General features: G+C 52.2%; 1 protein-coding gene and 1 long non-coding RNA gene across 9 annotated transcripts in view; one reads left to right on the forward strand and one right to left on the reverse strand.

Moving 5' to 3' along the window:
• LOC140388335 (uncharacterized) overlaps window positions 1-5151 on the reverse strand; it is a 77648-nt gene extending 72497 nt beyond the window's left edge. For both annotated transcript variants that reach the window (XR_011934155.1, XR_011934154.1), the window contains exon 1: window positions 5031-5151. This is a non-coding gene — a long non-coding RNA (uncharacterized lncRNA). The remainder of the gene's footprint in view (window positions 1-5030) is intronic.
• adamts9 (ADAM metallopeptidase with thrombospondin type 1 motif, 9) overlaps window positions 1-15806 on the forward strand; it is a 489710-nt gene that overhangs the window by 380392 nt on the left and 93512 nt on the right. For 6 of the 7 annotated variants that reach the window (XR_011934150.1, XR_011934151.1, XR_011934152.1 and 3 more), the window contains one exon: window positions 5048-5218. The exons of the other annotated variant lie outside the window; for it this stretch is intronic. Coding sequence is in view for 3 of the 6 variants with exons in the window: in XM_072472332.1 (XP_072328433.1) it covers window positions 5048-5218 (171 nt within the window). In the remaining 3 variants the exon portion in view is untranslated. The remainder of the gene's footprint in view (window positions 1-5047; window positions 5219-15806) is intronic. 7 annotated transcript variants of the gene reach the window in all.

Consider the following 15806-nt stretch of genomic DNA (forward strand, 5'->3'; position numbering starts at 1 on the left):
GCACCTGGGGCGGAAGGGGGGGAGTCCGAGGTGTCGCGGTGTTCCAGGACCTCCCCTACAGGGGGACCCGGGACGGACCACACCACCTCCTCCTCCCTCGGGGTGCCCGATGGCCCCCAGGCCTCTACATGGGTGGGGGATGCGAACGGACTGGCCATCCGACGCCCCCCCGACATCTGGCGCTGCCAGTCCTGGAGGCCCGTGCTGGTATTGACAGGGGTCTGCAGGTTTGCAGCCATGGAGCCCAGGGGATTGGCAAACCCTGTCTGTGACTGTGCGACGCCGGCTCGCACATGGCCAATGGCACCAATGCCCTCAGCGATGGCCTGCAGAGACTGGGCTATGGCCTGCTGAGACTGGGCTATGGCCTGCTGAGACTGGGCTATGGCCTGCTGAGACTGGGCCATGGCCTGCAGAGACTGGGCCATGGCATTGAGCGCCTCTGCCATCTGGCGCTGGCACTGGCTCATGGCCTCCTGTGAGAGGGCAGCCATGTCCTGGGCCACAGACGCCGCCTGCATGGAAAGCCCCAGGCCTCGCAAACCGTTCCCCATGTCTGACACCGTCGCACCCATTGCCTCCACCGCGGACGCCACCCGTGCAGTGTCGGCCTGGGTGGCACGTATGACCGGCACCACTCCCAGCTCCTGGACGCGGGTGGACTCCTCCACCTGCGACTGCAGCCGCCGCAAGCCGGCCGTCACCCTCTTCGCTCGTCTCCGGGTCGGTGGTTGCATCGGATCTATGGGTGGGTGTGGTAACTCCAGGAACCCGGGATCCATCTGGGCGGCAGATGTTCGCTTGGGCTGGGCTGCCCTCCGACCGCCTGGCCCCTCTGCTGCTCCTACCTCCACCTGCTGTACCGGGACGGCTGTGTTGTGCGCACCAGTGAGTGTACCAGACGCCTCATCACTAAAGTGCCCAACCGAGGTGAGTGTTTCTGCGATGGTGGAGGGTGTTGGTGACAGCAGTGGCATTGTGTCGTGCTCTTCGTCCCACTCTGAGTCCATGGCACTTTGGGGTGGGGGTTCGTCTACACCCATCCACTCTGTGTCACTGTCCGGTATTTTGTCTTCCTGGGTAGTGCTGTCCCGGGTAGGGGTGTCCCGGGTAGGGGTGTCCTGGGTAGAGGTGTCCTGGGTAGGGGTGTCCTGGCTCGGCTGTGACGGGGGCCTGTGGCTGCCCCTCTCGTCGCTGGGTGGCACACGCCTGCGTCGTCGCACCCGCACGTGACGGGGGCGTCGTCTCCCTGTCTCCAGGTCTCTCTGTCTCCCGTGGTCTCCGAGGGACATCCTGCGGGCGTCGCATGCCGGAGGGTCCGGGTCTCTCCGTCTCCCGTGGTGTGCGAGGGGCATCCTGCGGGCGTCGCATGCCGGAGGGTCTGGGTCTCTCCGTCTCCTGTGGTGTGCGAGGGGCATCCTGCGGGCGTCGCATGCCGGAGGTTCCGGGTCTCTCCGTCTCCCGTGGTGTGCGAGGGGCATGCTGCGGGCGTCGCATGCCGGAGGGTCCGGGTCTCTCCGTCTCCCGTGGTGTGCGAGGGGCATGCTGCGGGCGTCGCATGCCGGAGGGTCCGGGTCTCTCCGTCTCCCGTGGTGTGCGAGGGGCATCCTGCGGGCGTCGCATGCCGGAGGGTCCGGGTCTCTCCGTCTCCCGTGGCCTCCGAGGGGCATCCTGCGGGCGGTCTGCATCTGCGGGGATGGGTGCCTCGATGTTTGCTCCTGCGATACACAATGAAGCATGCATGGTTAGACACGCAGACAGTGATCAGGTGATATGGGGGAGGGGGATATAGGGGACGGGGGTTATGGGGACGGGCTGTCGGTGGCTCACTTGCTAGTACGCCCCCGACCTCTGCATCAGCAACCTCCCGGTCCTCAGGTCCGCCAGCCAGTTCCAGGGCCCTTTCCTCGTGTTCGGTCAGTGGCCTCTCATCAGCGGGGCCTCCTTCAGTCCTCACATGCTCCCTATTGTTGTGTGCGCGCTTCTCCTGTGGCGGGGGGGGGGGGGTGGGGGGGGGCAGGGGTAAGAGGCACCAGTGTTAATCAGGTATATGAATGCACACAATTGGTTGCGCGTGTATTGCAGAGGTTAAGGTTAGGGCTGGATTCACTTGGGGATATGGGGAGGGGGGATATGGGGGAGGGGGGGATATGGGGGAGGGGGGATATGGGGGATATGGGGGAGGGGGGATATGGGGAGGGGGATATGGAAAGGGGGGACATGGGGGAGGGAGGATATGGAGGATATGGGGAGGGGGGATATGGGGGAGGGGGGATTTTGGGGAGTGGGGATATGGGGGAGGGGGGATATGGGGAGGGTGGATATGGGGGATGGGGGATATGGGGAGGGGGGATATGGGGAGGGGGGATATGGGGGAGGGGAGATATGGGGGAGGGGGGATATGGGGGGGATGTGGGGTGGGGGGATACGGGGGATATGGGGGAGGGGGGATATGGGGAGGGGGGATATGGGGGAGGGGGGATATGGGGAGGGGGGATATGGGGGAGGGGGGAAATGGGGGAGGGGGATATGGGGGATATGGGGGAGGGGGATATGGGGGAGGGGGGATATGGGGGATATGGATATCGGGCAGTGGGGGGAGGCTCACCCTGCCTGCTCTGACGAGGTCGTTCACCTTCTTGTGGCACTGGGTGCCTGTCCGTGGTGTCAGGGCTGCAGCGGTGACGGCCTCTGCCACCTCCCTCCACAGACGCCGACTGTGGCGTGGGGCAACTCTGCGGCCGTGCCCGGGATACAGGGCCTCCCTCCTTTGCTCCACTGCGTCCAGGAGCACCTCCACATCCCGTGACTGGAACCTCGGGGCTGAGCGGCGGCCGGCCATCCGGTTGGGTGTTCCGGTCGGGTGTTCCGGTCGGGTGGGGGGGAGCAGCGCGTCCTTATGAGCCGTCACGCCGTGAGGCGTGTATGACGCTGCACGGCGTGAACCACGTGAGCAAGCGCGGATCCCGTCACGTTGCTGCTAGCCCATTTCGGGCCGGAGACTTCGTGACGATTTTTGCGGCGTGACGCAAGTCGGATTTGCGCCGTTTTTTGCGCCAATGACGGAGAATTTCGCCCAAGATTCTGAATTATAAGGGAGGGGTGGCTATTTCTCTTAGAAAAATCAGTCACACTGACCAACTTTAAATAAGGCTGCACCGCAACAGTAACATGCTTCGGGTGGCCTTAACTACCTGAGAGTGGGACTTCTGTTCCTCAGTGGAAACAAGTCTCACACTTGGTTTGATTGCGCAGCAGCTTTTGTAGTCCCAGCAGTACCGGAACTCAGCAGCGGGTGTTACTGGGACTGTAAACAGTCCAACAAAGAAGACCGATGGCACCTGGACCCAGGTAAGTCCCAGGCTTTTCGGGTGGAAAGGGATTGGCATTCTGGTGGGCAGGAGGTTGGAGAGCTTTAGACCCCAGGTGAGGAGGCACAGAGTGAGTGGGGGAGGGGGTAAAATCTTAGGGGATGCTCCTTATGCACACAAGATACCCCCAAAGGATGTGCCACCCTTTTCCTTCCCATGCAAACACTCACCTGTCTCCAACCGCCTAACTTATTATAGCAGTGGAGGCAGATTAAAGTCCTAAAGTGACCATTAATACACATCCTCCATATTCTAGGAACCACCTTGGAAGTGGGTGGGAAGTAGGTTGGCAGGAAGGGGGTGGGCTATCCACTCGTCATATTTTATGTGCTCCCTTCCCAAAAATATACCGTGCAGGGGCCATAAAATCCAGTCCCAGATGCTATTGGAGATTCAAAGTGATTTTTGTTGTTTCTTGAATGCCTAATGAAAATGTATTCTCAGGAAATGCATGTTGCAAAATTCCCAGGATTTTTTTATAGCAGGTTGCAAATTACAATGGAGCATTAGTATTTCACCCATTATTTGAGAAAGAGGAAAATACAACTTGACATGTGCATAGCTGGATAAGAGTTTGAAATTAAATGGCCTTTCTCTTTTAAATTACAGTTTGGAGCACATCAGTATCATATACTAGTTACACTTTTTAAACATCCTGTTTTAACCTTTCCAAAGAAATTCATGCTACTTGCACTTTTGACATCGACAAATGTGTTCCTCCAGATTCGAGAAAAATTACTGGTAAAGCTAATCTATCATTAAATTCAAAATTTCATTGGTACTTTGATAGGTAAAGTCCACAGCGCATGACATAATTTTAAAGCAAATCAGAAAACCTAACGTGTTCCACTTTCAACATTTCAGAATAACTTGAATTTTAATTGTTCAAACTAAGTTGTAGGCCAGATAAGTTTTATGTGACTTATCAGACTCTTACTTCAGAAATGTTTTCGCTGCCCTGGGAAAAAGACCAAAAAGCACTTTTACCCTCCCCCCATGTACCGGGCAGAGTTCCCAGATTCCTAACTGATATAAATTACAGCAGTGATTGCAAGTTGCTGAAGTAATTTAAGTAAGTGCTCTTAAACTATTGATGTAAGTTATTCGAGTGTTTATTAATTTAATTCATTTTGCGGTTCATGGTTAACGTCACAGAAGTTTGCTTTGCTGATTTTAACAAATTGAGTTTTACTCTGCCCAAGAGCCAAGAGTTCCGAAAAAGGGCAAAAAGGCTGTGTAGGACCTGGTCGAACCATACTTAGAGCACTGCTTTTAAAAATAGACTTCATAAAGACAAATGAATAATGCTGCATTAAATATTAGTATGTAATTTGAGATTATATAGTTACTTAGACATTCGTACCAGAACAAGATAAAGTATGATTACGTTATCAATGACAGACTTTCCATAATATTATTTATATTTGTCATTAGTGCTGAATTTTCTCAGACTTGTTCTGTCTTCCAGAGACTATTGTCGCATTCAAATGTTACAGTGAGAATAGTAATATAGTATGCTTCAGTAGACCAAATGTACCATATTAATAGTGAAGAATCAGCAATTTTTAGTTTATGAAGGTGCATTATATAGACTATTTATTAAGGAAAGCTTCAATTAAGTTTGCATTAAGGTACAATAGGTTTCATACCAACACTTACCATTACAAATCCTGCAGTGCTCAGCCTTATGTGGAAGTGGAATTCAGCAACGCAACGTTTTCTGCCAGATCGCAAACCAGAGCATTGAAGATTCTCACTGCAGTCAATCTACGAAACCTGCTTCAGTTCAGCACTGTCAAACTGGAGAATGTTTGCATTATAGCTGGCATGTCGAAGAATGGCAAAAAGTAAGTACAACAGCTGCAGCAGACAGCAAAAGCACTGTTCAGAATACACAAGAGAAAGGCACTCTTCCTGGCATGCACCACTCTTACTTGAGGTGTGATTTGTAAACTAGAATCAGATGGCTGGCTTCATGTGGTTCGGAGAATGTTTGACATATGGCCAAGGAGCTGAAAAGTTAGGGGAAAGAAAATCCCTGCCACATAGAAATTAGGATAAATCCAATTCTATTTCACTTTGAAGTTCATTTATTTAAGTGAAGGAACAAAGATTCACATATCTTTCAGCTTGAAACACTAATTCAACCTAACATTTCTCAGTATTACAGTTCCATACTATCTTGGTAGATTCTAAATATAAAATACCAGATTACCTATACTTACCTATTTAAAACCAATTTACTTTAAGATTTCAAACTGTACAACTGACTAACATGAATGACAGTGAGGAAAAAACTTCAATAAGAACTGTTTTCCAGAAAAGTGTGTTACACTGTGAAGGTGATTTGAGAATCTCATTTACATTTATCGGACGAGATCTATCAGCCACACCACGCGCGACTCAGGTCATGACGAGGTCAATAAATCTCGTGAGAGGCCTCTCGGGAGATTTACTTGCCTCATCATGCCTCGCGAGATCTCACAAGACGACTTGATCTGGATCCCATTGAGGTCAGGACCCAGATTTGCATATTCAGGTGAGCAGTTAGTTTCAGTTTAATATATCTACGCCGGATCTATCCAGCACCCAGGACCTAACAGCCTTGCCTCGGAGACCCTGAGCAGGCCCTGTTTAGCACTGGTTTCCACAAATATGGACCAGCTGTACTGGTACTTGGAGGGGTGGGGAGTTACTCCCTGGCGATTGGGGGCTCCTGGATGGTTGGGCTTTGGGCAGGGTGGTACCCGGGTACCCTGACAGTGCCACCTGGGTGCCATCCTGGCAGTGCTATGGGTGCCCAGGTGTCAGTGCTCAGGTGACATCATATCCGTGCCAGGGATCGGGCCCGGAGGTGCCCTGCCCTTATGCGGTGAGGTATGGGCAGCTTGATGAACCCCTTGTTAGTGAGTTGGGGCATTGGGGCAGTCCGGAGGCCGCGGTGGTGGGGGGGGGGGGGGGGGGGGGCGGTCTAGCAATCAGGGTGCTATTTGTAAATGGAGCCCCAATCTCTTCCTGCATTGGTGAGTGGAGCTTGTTAGTGCAGGAAATGGGACTAAGTACAGCATCGGCGGACCAGTCTCTGCTGATATCTGGAAATGAAGCAGGGTCCCATTTATAGCAGGGCCGTTCATGGCGCCACCAGCTCAGGGAAACATCCTGCGAAATGCACGCAACAAGGGACTCTGTTTCATTTCCATTAAATCGCCTCCATAATTATTAACACCATATAAAAAATTGCAATTCATCTCAAAATAGGTCACAAAGAAATCTAAAGTCCATTGTTTGATAAAAGCTCATTTTTGGCGTGATCGAATGGCCACGTTGCGCCTGAAAAGCAATGTGGCTCCACAAATGAAGAACAGATGGAATGGCACTCGTGGGGGTCTCCCAGGAGATCGGAGGCCCCCAGGTGCTTGTCCTCTGGGCAGGATGGCACTGTGGCACTGCTCGTGCCACCTGGCACTGGTACCCTGACAGTGCCACTTGGGTGCCAGCCTGGCACTACCAGGGTGCCCAGGTGCCACTGACAGGGTACCAGGTTGGCACCGCTAAGGTGTCAAGATGACATTTTTCATGTGGCAGCGATCAGGCCTGGGCTGCCCTGCGCAGGTATTTGGGGGGGTGTCAGGGGTTGTGTCGGGAACTCCAGAGACTGGGACACCAATAAGTTCCGGTGAACGGAGCTCTTCAGTGCAGAAAATGGGGCTATGTGCAGCCTCGGTCACGTGTTCCCCGCTGAGGCCCCCGATTTAACTGCGAGCGTCAGAAAACACGTGGCTGAATAAGTTCGCTATGGGACTTTGTTCCCCTTTAGCTAAGTCGTGCCCTTTGTCTTTATTTTTTAAATGAGCTTTTATCTCCCCCAATTCTCTCCCTCATTCTATTTTCGCTTCCAGCACCTGGAATCAATTGTGGTAGGTTATGTTGGATGTCACATTGCTTTATTTAAGAATTCCAGGCTGCAAGCAAATTCGTCCATGCTCTCTACATTTGTAACATTTCACAGGCATATTTCCAAGGAAAGTCTTAAAACAGCCATGGCCACAATTTAATCTTTTTTTTGCGAGAAATTTGTATTAATCTACTGCAGATGTGAAATATGCGTATAGCAAAATTTTTTAATGAATTGTTGTATTTATGCCCTATTTGTTTGAATAAATTGCATTCCTGTCTAAAGGTTATTAACTATAAAGTGAATAAGTAAAAAAAGTTAAAAGCCCATTTTGCATACAACCAATATTTTTGGAGAATAAAAAGGGCGCCAAGCGGGGCTTAAACCATGGCATAACAATTTTCCTGCAGGTTCATGCTGAATCTGTAAGGAAATGATGTATAGGGCTGTACTTTAAAAATTTTACAAAATGGCACCAAGGTCAGAGTAGCCTGACATGCAATGTGATCCTCAGTCTGTTTTTAATTTGACCATACTTACAGTTTCTTAAAGAACACCAGCAACTGATGAGCCTCAGGTTTTTAAGGAAAAATAAAAACCTTTAAAAGCAAAAAGATTGCAGGAAACCTTTTTAAAAATCTAGAAAGATGGTATCGAAATGTGTCTCATCTCTTATATTTTGAACAAAATCCTAATATTAAATACCATTTTAATGGTTCAGATTTTTATCTAAGTGCCAGCAGACAAACAAATATTTGCATAAAAGGAACAAATCGATACAAACTAATGAAATTTATGAAAACAAGATTCAATTTTTATGTTAATTCTGCATTAAAATTACTGCTCTTTATAGAAGAAAAGCATATCCAGATGGAAAGCAAAAGATGAAAGAGTGTGAAAACATGTTGGGTTCCATGTAGTGAATTTAATGGCGGTGGTCACCCTGTCCACTGGCCGGTAAGCGGGGGGAAATATCAAAGCAACCGTTTTCCGTGCTCTAATGAAACTTAATGGTGGTCAGGTAGTTAACTGCCGCTTATTGTAGGTCTGTACCAAGGGCAGAGGTTCTGTCTCCAAATCTTCCAAACAAATGAAGGGCCAGCAGCTCTTCAGGACTCTTTAGGGCGGCACGGTGGCACAGTAGTTAGCACTACTGCCTCACAGCATCACGGACTCAGGTTCAATCTTGTGTCTGCGTGGGATTCCTCCAGGTGCTCCAGTTTCCTTCCATGTGCAAGTTAGTTGGATTGGCCAAGCTAAATTGCTCCTCAGTGTTCAAGTATTAGGTGGGGCATGGGATTGGGTCTAGGTAAGGTGCTCTTCAGAGGGTCGGTGCAGACCCGATGGGATGAATGTCCTCCTTCTGCATTGTAGGACTTCTATGATTGTATGAGTCTCTTCAGTCCTTGTCAAGAGTAGAGGCCACTGCTGAAAATACAGCAGGTCCCAAAGCAGTCAGCTTTCCCGGAGTGAGAGTAGGTTGGTAGGGCTCGCTGGGGCTAGCCAAGGACGGAATGTGAGGAAGGGTTTCAGCAGAGGGACCCTCATGCTGGTATGTGCCCTTGCCACTGGGGATTACTCCATGGGCCACAGGGTGCCTGATCAGGAGGGCCCCACCAGAGCCCGGAGTGAGGCTACCGGCATTTACTGGGTTACGTTCCCACGTAGCGTAAACCCAATTAATGGCCACTATGGACCTCAATTAGCCATCAGACTGGAAGGCCATCTCATCTTTCCCCAGCCATGACTTAATCAGGGGAAAGTCAGGGCGGTGACGGGTACTCCACCCCCTCTGCCATTCTGCTTCGAATCTGCTGCCCTCCCCAACCCGAGGGGCTGGTTTAGCACAGGCCTAAATCGTTGCCTTTGAAAGCAGACCGAGGCAGGCCAGCAGCATGGTTCAATTCCCGTACCAGCCTCCCCGAACAGGCACCGGAATGTGGCGACTAGGGGCTTTTCATAGTAACTTCATTTGAAGCCTACTTGTGACAATAAGCGATTTTCATTTCATTCCCAGCTCATTCACAAGGGGGAGGGGAATTAAATCCACCCTCTCTGTGGACTGAGGTAACCCCGTCTATCTCGGCATAACTTCTCCCAACCCCTGTACTGTCTCTATCAATACAGGATGGCAGAAATTTCCTCTCAATCACTTTTGCGAAAACTGAAGCCATTGTCTTCCGTTGCCCATTGTAAATTCTGTTCCCCGGCCACTGACTCCATTCCACTCCCTGGAAACTGTCTGATAATGAACTAGATTGTTCGCAACTTTCATATCATATTTGGCCCCGAGATGAGCTTCCGACCAACTATTCCCGCAATCACTCGGATCACCTACTGCCAACCCTTAACATTGCTCAGCTCTGCTCATGCTCCAGCTCATCTCCTGCTGAAACTCCCATCAGTGCCTTTGTTATGTATTATTGGTTATCTTGCATCCCCCATAAACTTGAGTTCATCCATAACTCGCACCAAGCCTTGTTCACTCATATTCTCTGTGCTCCCTGACTTACATTACTTTTGATTGAGCAACGTTTCAGTTTTAAAGTTCTCATCCCTGTTTTCCAATCCCTCGGTTGCTTGGCCCTCCTTGGGCGGAATTCTCCCCCCCCCCCGCCCCACGCCGGGTGGGAGAATCACTGCGCGAGAATCACAGCTGGCCGTTCGGAGAATCGCCGTTCGCTGTTTGTAACGGGTGAGCGGCGATTCTCCGGCCCGGATGGGCAGAGCGACCTGCCCAATACGACGGGTTCCCACCGGCGCCGTCCACACCTGGTCGCTGCCAGCGGGAACAGGGCGGGAACGCTGGGGGGGCGGTCTGTGGGAGGGGACGGGGGTTCCTGCACCGGGGGGGGGTACTCAAAAGGGGTCTGGCCCGTGATCGGTGCCCACCGATCGGCGGGCCGGCCTCTCTGAAGGAGGACCTCCTTTCCTCCGCTGCCCCGCAAGATCCATCCGACATCTTGTTGCGGGGCAGCCGTGGGGAGGACAGCAACCATGCATGCGCGGGTTGGCGCCGGTCAACCTGCGCATGCATGGATTACGTCATTTATGCGGTGCTGGCCATGTCATTTACGCGGTGCCACTTTTACGCAGTGCCAAGCTCCATCATGCGTAAATGACGTGGCGCTGCTCCTAGCCCCCCGGGGGCGGGAGAATAAGGGGCTGGCAACGGCATCCGACGCCGGAGTGAAACACTCCGGTTTTCACTCCGGCGTCGGCACTTAGTCTCCCGATGGGAGAATTGCGCCCCTTATCTCTGTGTGGTAAACCACTGTATTGTATTGTATTGTTACATGCCTGGGCTTGTCCCTGCTGGCTCCGCCTGTGGCTCCTCCCCTCGGGCTCATGTATCAAGCTGGCTGGCCTCCGCCTCTGATCCAGTTCGGGATCAGAGGCCAGGAGGCTTTCTGTTTAGGGTATTAAAGCCTCAGTTATGTTCACCATTCGTCGTGTGTTCATTGATGGCGTATCAATTTAATACACTAAACATCTAATATGAATTCATCACTCAAGCCTGATCGCCTGGAGCTGGACCCACAGGCAGCCGACGCCACTTCAACTTTCGAGCACTGGCTAAGCTGCTTCGAAGCGTACCTCGGATCCTTCACCGAAGACTTCACCAACCTCCAAAAGAAGCAGATCCTCCACGCACGGGTGAGCCCGCAAGTCTTTCTTCTCATCAGGGACGCCCCCTCGTATACGGAGGCGATAATGCTGCTGAAGGGACACTATATTAAGCCTGTGAACGAGGTGTACGCTAGGCACCTTCTTGCCACGAGACGACAGCGCCCTGGGGACTCACTAACAGAATTCCTGCGTGCCGTGTGGGTACTCTGCCGGAGCTGTGATTGCCAGGCGGTATCAGCTACGCAACACGCGGAGCTGTTGATCAGGGATGCCTTTGTCGCAGGCATGAAATCGAGCTACATCCACCAGCGATTGCTAGAAGGGGGTACACTCGGCCTCCCAGAGACAGTGCAGCTCTCAAACACGTTGGAGGTGGCCTACCAGAACATGGAGGCCTACACCTCTGACCGCGCGGCCTACACCTCTGACCGCTTGTGCCGCACAGCAGCCCGCCAATGCCGGAAGCCCCAAGTGCTACTTTTGCGGCCAGAGTAACCATCCCCGACAACGCTGCCCTGCACGAAACGTAACTTGCAACGGGTGTGGGAGAAAGGGCCACTTTGCGAAAGGCTGCCAGGCCCGATCTCTCCCTAAAGCTTCTAGGCCCAGGGGCGTTGCCTGCTGCCTGTTGGGGCTGCCCCCAGCTGCTGCGCCATCCGCCATGTGCGACCCGTGGGCGCCGCCATCTTCGATTTCGGCCGCCACGTGCGACCCATGGGGGCTGCCATCTTCGATTTCGGCTGCCACGTGCGACCCATGGGGGCCGCCATCTTTAACGCCATTTTGTACTTCACCCGTCACGCGCGACCCACGGGAGCCGCCATCTTTGACGCCACCTCGGATGCCACCCGTGATCCATGAGGGCTGCATCTTGGGACAACTACGCAGCCTCCCGGGAGCCCTGCTCACCCGATCGTACGCTGGCCACCGCTACCTCTGACCGGCCTACCCATCACCTTCCGAAGCTCGCCTCCATCACGCTCGACCAGTCCCGGCCTCATCACCTCACAAAATCGACGATGACCGTCCGGATCAACGGGCACGGGACGGCCTGCCTTTTCGACTCCGGGAGCACAGACAGCTTCATACACCCAGATACGGTAAGGCGCTGCTCCCTCCCAATCTTACCCGCGACCCAGAAAATCTCCCTGGCTTTCAGATCACATGCAGTAGAAATCAGGGGGTACTGTGTTGCGACCCTTACTGTACAAGGCGTAGAGTACACTAACTTCAAACTCTACGTCCTTCCCCATCTCTGCGCTGCCCTATTACTGGGGCTCGACTTCCAGTGCCACCTCCAAAGCCTTACTTTAACGTTCGGCGGACCCCTGCCCCCTCCCTCACTGTCTGGAGCCTCGCGACCCTTAAGGTCGCCCCACCCTCGCTCTTCGCTAACCCCACCCCGGACTGTAAGCCCGTCGCTACTAGGTGCAGGCGATACAGTGCCCAGGATAGGGCATTTATCAGGTCGGAGGTCCAGCAACTCCTACGAGAGGAGATCATTGAGGCTAGTAACAGCCCCTGGAGAGCCCAAGCAGTGGTCGTCAGGACTGGGAAGAAGCACCAGATGGTCATCGACTACAGTCAGACCATCAATCGGTACACGCAGTTCGATGCCTACCCCCTCCCCCGCATATCCGACATGGTCCATCAGATTGCGCAGTATCGAGTCTTCTCCACAGTTGACTTGAAGTCCGCACACCACCAGCTCCCTATCAGCCCGGAGGACTGCCAATACACTGCCTTTGAAGCAGATGGCTGCCTCTACCACTTCCTCGGGGTTCCCTTCGGTGTCACCAATGGGGTCTTGATCTTCCAACGGAAAATGGACCGAATGGTTGACCAGTACGGGCTGCAGGCTACGTTCCCGTACTTAGATAATGTCACCATCTGCGGCCATGACTAGCAGGACCATGACGAAAACCTCTGGCACTCCCTCCACACCTCCAAACTCCTGAACCTCACTTACAATAAGGAAAAATGCGTTTTCCGCACAACCCGCCTAGCCAACGTTGGCTACATTGTGGAAAACGGAGTCCTAGGGCCCGACCCCGACCGCATGCGCCCCCTCCTGGAACTACCCCTCCCCCACTGCCCCAAGGCCCTGAAGAGATGCCTGGGGTTCTTCTCTTATTATACCCATGGGGTCCCCAATTATGCGGCCGAGGCCCGTCCGCTTATTAAATCCACCGTTTTTCCCCTGACGGCTGAGGCCCGCCTGGCCTTCAGCCGCATCAAGGCAGATATTGCCAAAGCCACGATGCACGCTGTGGACGAGTCCATCCCGTTCCAGGTGGAAAGCGATGCGTCGGATTTTGCGGTGGCCGCTACCCTCAACCAGGCGAGCAGGCCCGTGGCTTTCTTCTCCCGTACCCTCCACGCCTACGAAATTCGACCCTCCTCTGTTGAAAAGAAAGCCCAAGCCATTGTAGAAGCTGTGCGACATTGGAGGAATTACCTGGCGAGCAGGCGATTCACTCTCCTCACTGACCAATGGTCGGTTGCCTTCATGGTCAATAACACACAGCGGGGCAAGATCAAGAATGACAAGAGTCTGAGGTGGAGGATCGAGCTCACCACCTACAACTATGATATCTTGTATCGACCTGGGAAGCTCAATGAGCCCCCAGGTGCCCTATCCCGCGGTACATGTGCCAGCGCACAAGTTGACCGACTCCGGGCCCGCCACAATGACCTCTGTCACTCGGGGGTCACCTGTTTTTTTCACTTTATCAAGGCTCACAGCCTGCCTTACTCCATCGAGGAGGTCAGGACCGTGACCAGGGACTGCCAGTTCTGCGCAGAGTGCAAACTGCACTTCTATCGGCCAGACAGAGCGCACCTGGTAAAGGCCTCTCGCCCCTTTGAGCGCCTCAGCATTGATTTGAAAGGGCCCCTCCCCTCCACTAATCATAACGTGTACTTCCTCAACATTGTTGACGAGTACTCAAGAGCCCCCTTTGCCATCCCATGCCCTGACATGACCTCTGCCACCATCATCAAGTCCCTGCAGTCTTTTTGCCTTGTTCGGCTTCCCCACCTACATCCATAGTGATATGGGTTCCTCCTGACGGGTTGCGTCAGTTCCTGCTCAACAAGGGCATCGTCTCCATCAGGACGACCAGCTACAACCCCCGGGGCAATGGACAGGTGGAGAGGGATAACAAGACGGTCTGGAAGGCCGTCCTCCTGGCCCTACGGTCTAGATGTCTCCCTGTCTCCTGCTGGCAGGAGGTCCTTCCCGATGCGCTCCACTCCATCCGGTCGCTCCTGTGCACTGCCACCAACGAGACTCCTCACGAGCGTATGTTTGCCTTCCCCAGGAAGTCCACCTCCGGGGTCTCGCTCCCGTCCTGGCTGACAGTCCCAGGGCCCATCCTCCTCCGGAAGCATGCGAGGAGCCATAAATCAGATCCCCTCGTCAAGAAGATCCTGCTCCTCCATGCCAATCCACAATATGCCTATGTGGCACATCAGGACGGGCGACAGGACACAGTCTCCATTCAGGATTTGGCACCTGCAGATTCCCCAGCGACCGTCACCACCACCCCGACCCTACACTGTCTTCCCACACCTCTACCCACCTACCTCAAGAACTAGCACCCGCAGGCCCACCGGCGACCATCACCACCACCCCTGCCCATACACCGCCCGCCACCCCCACCCCCCCCCCCTCCCACCCCACCGACTCAACAACTGGGTGAAGAAGAGGACAACACACTCCCTGACGCGCAGGTCTTAACACCGGTGCCAACACCACAGCCGGGACTGAGGCGATCATGCGAGAAGGTCAAGGCCCCCGACAGACTTGATCCTTAAGCCCACTTCACCCCCGCCGGACTCTTTTTTAACAGGGGGTGAATGTGGTAAACCACTGTATTATATTGTATTGTATTGTTACATGCCTGGGCTTGGCCCTGCTGACTCCGCATGTGGCTCCTCCCCTCGGGCTCATGTATAAAGGTGGTCTCCGTCTCTGATCCAGTTCGGGATCAGAGGCCAGGAGGCTTTCTGTTTAGTGTATTAAAGCCTCAGTTACATTCACCACTCTTCTTGTGTTCATTGATGGCATATCACTCTGCAAACTCCTTCAATCATACAAACCTCTGCAATAATAGTGCTTCTCCAATTCTCGTATTTTTGAGCATCATCACTTTAACAGCGGCCATACCTTCAGCTGCCCTAGCCCCTAAGTTCTGGAATTTTCTCCCTTCCACACATCTTTCCTCTTTTAAGGCATTCTGTAAAACCTATCTCTTTAAAAAAGCATTTGGCCATCAACCCAAATATCACCTCTTGTGACTTGGCATCAAATTGCTAAAACTCCAATAATGCATTGGAACATTTTACAATGTAAAAGCTGTAAAAATTGCAAGTTTTGTTTTTCTTTTCAAATTGCTTTTAATTCTATAAACTCACAATACTGAAAGGGATTTTTAAATTTCTGCTTAATTTTATTTTTCTTGGTACAAATGTACCATCTTATGTTGCAATTGTACATTTATTTGACTTTTCTGTATTTTATTTAAGAAAAGGTAGGTGATTTTTCAATATAGTTCTTTATTGAAGTATGTAATAACGATCAGAAGGTAAGGTATTAATAATGTACAGTAAAGCTATGCATGAGTAGAATAATAATTCTATAATATTTGCTGACAATCTTATAATAATTTATCTGGGAAATATTCTTCTTTGACGAAAGATAAGACAGTGACCTGGCATTAACAGTTAAGATTTATTAATAACTATGGTGTATTTATTCCCACTAATTTTGAATTGTCCCAGATACCCTGTCCAACCCATTTGAAATTTTAAAGACCTCCATCAGCTCACCTCTAGGTATTCTCTTTTCTCAGGTCAACAGTCAGAATCTGTTCAATCCTTCCCGATACCTTTCAATTCTGGCTCCA

Source organism: Scyliorhinus torazame, chromosome 13, assembly GCF_047496885.1.
Source record: "Scyliorhinus torazame isolate Kashiwa2021f chromosome 13, sScyTor2.1, whole genome shotgun sequence".
In the NCBI taxonomy this organism is placed as follows: Eukaryota; Metazoa; Chordata; class Chondrichthyes; order Carcharhiniformes; family Scyliorhinidae; genus Scyliorhinus; species Scyliorhinus torazame.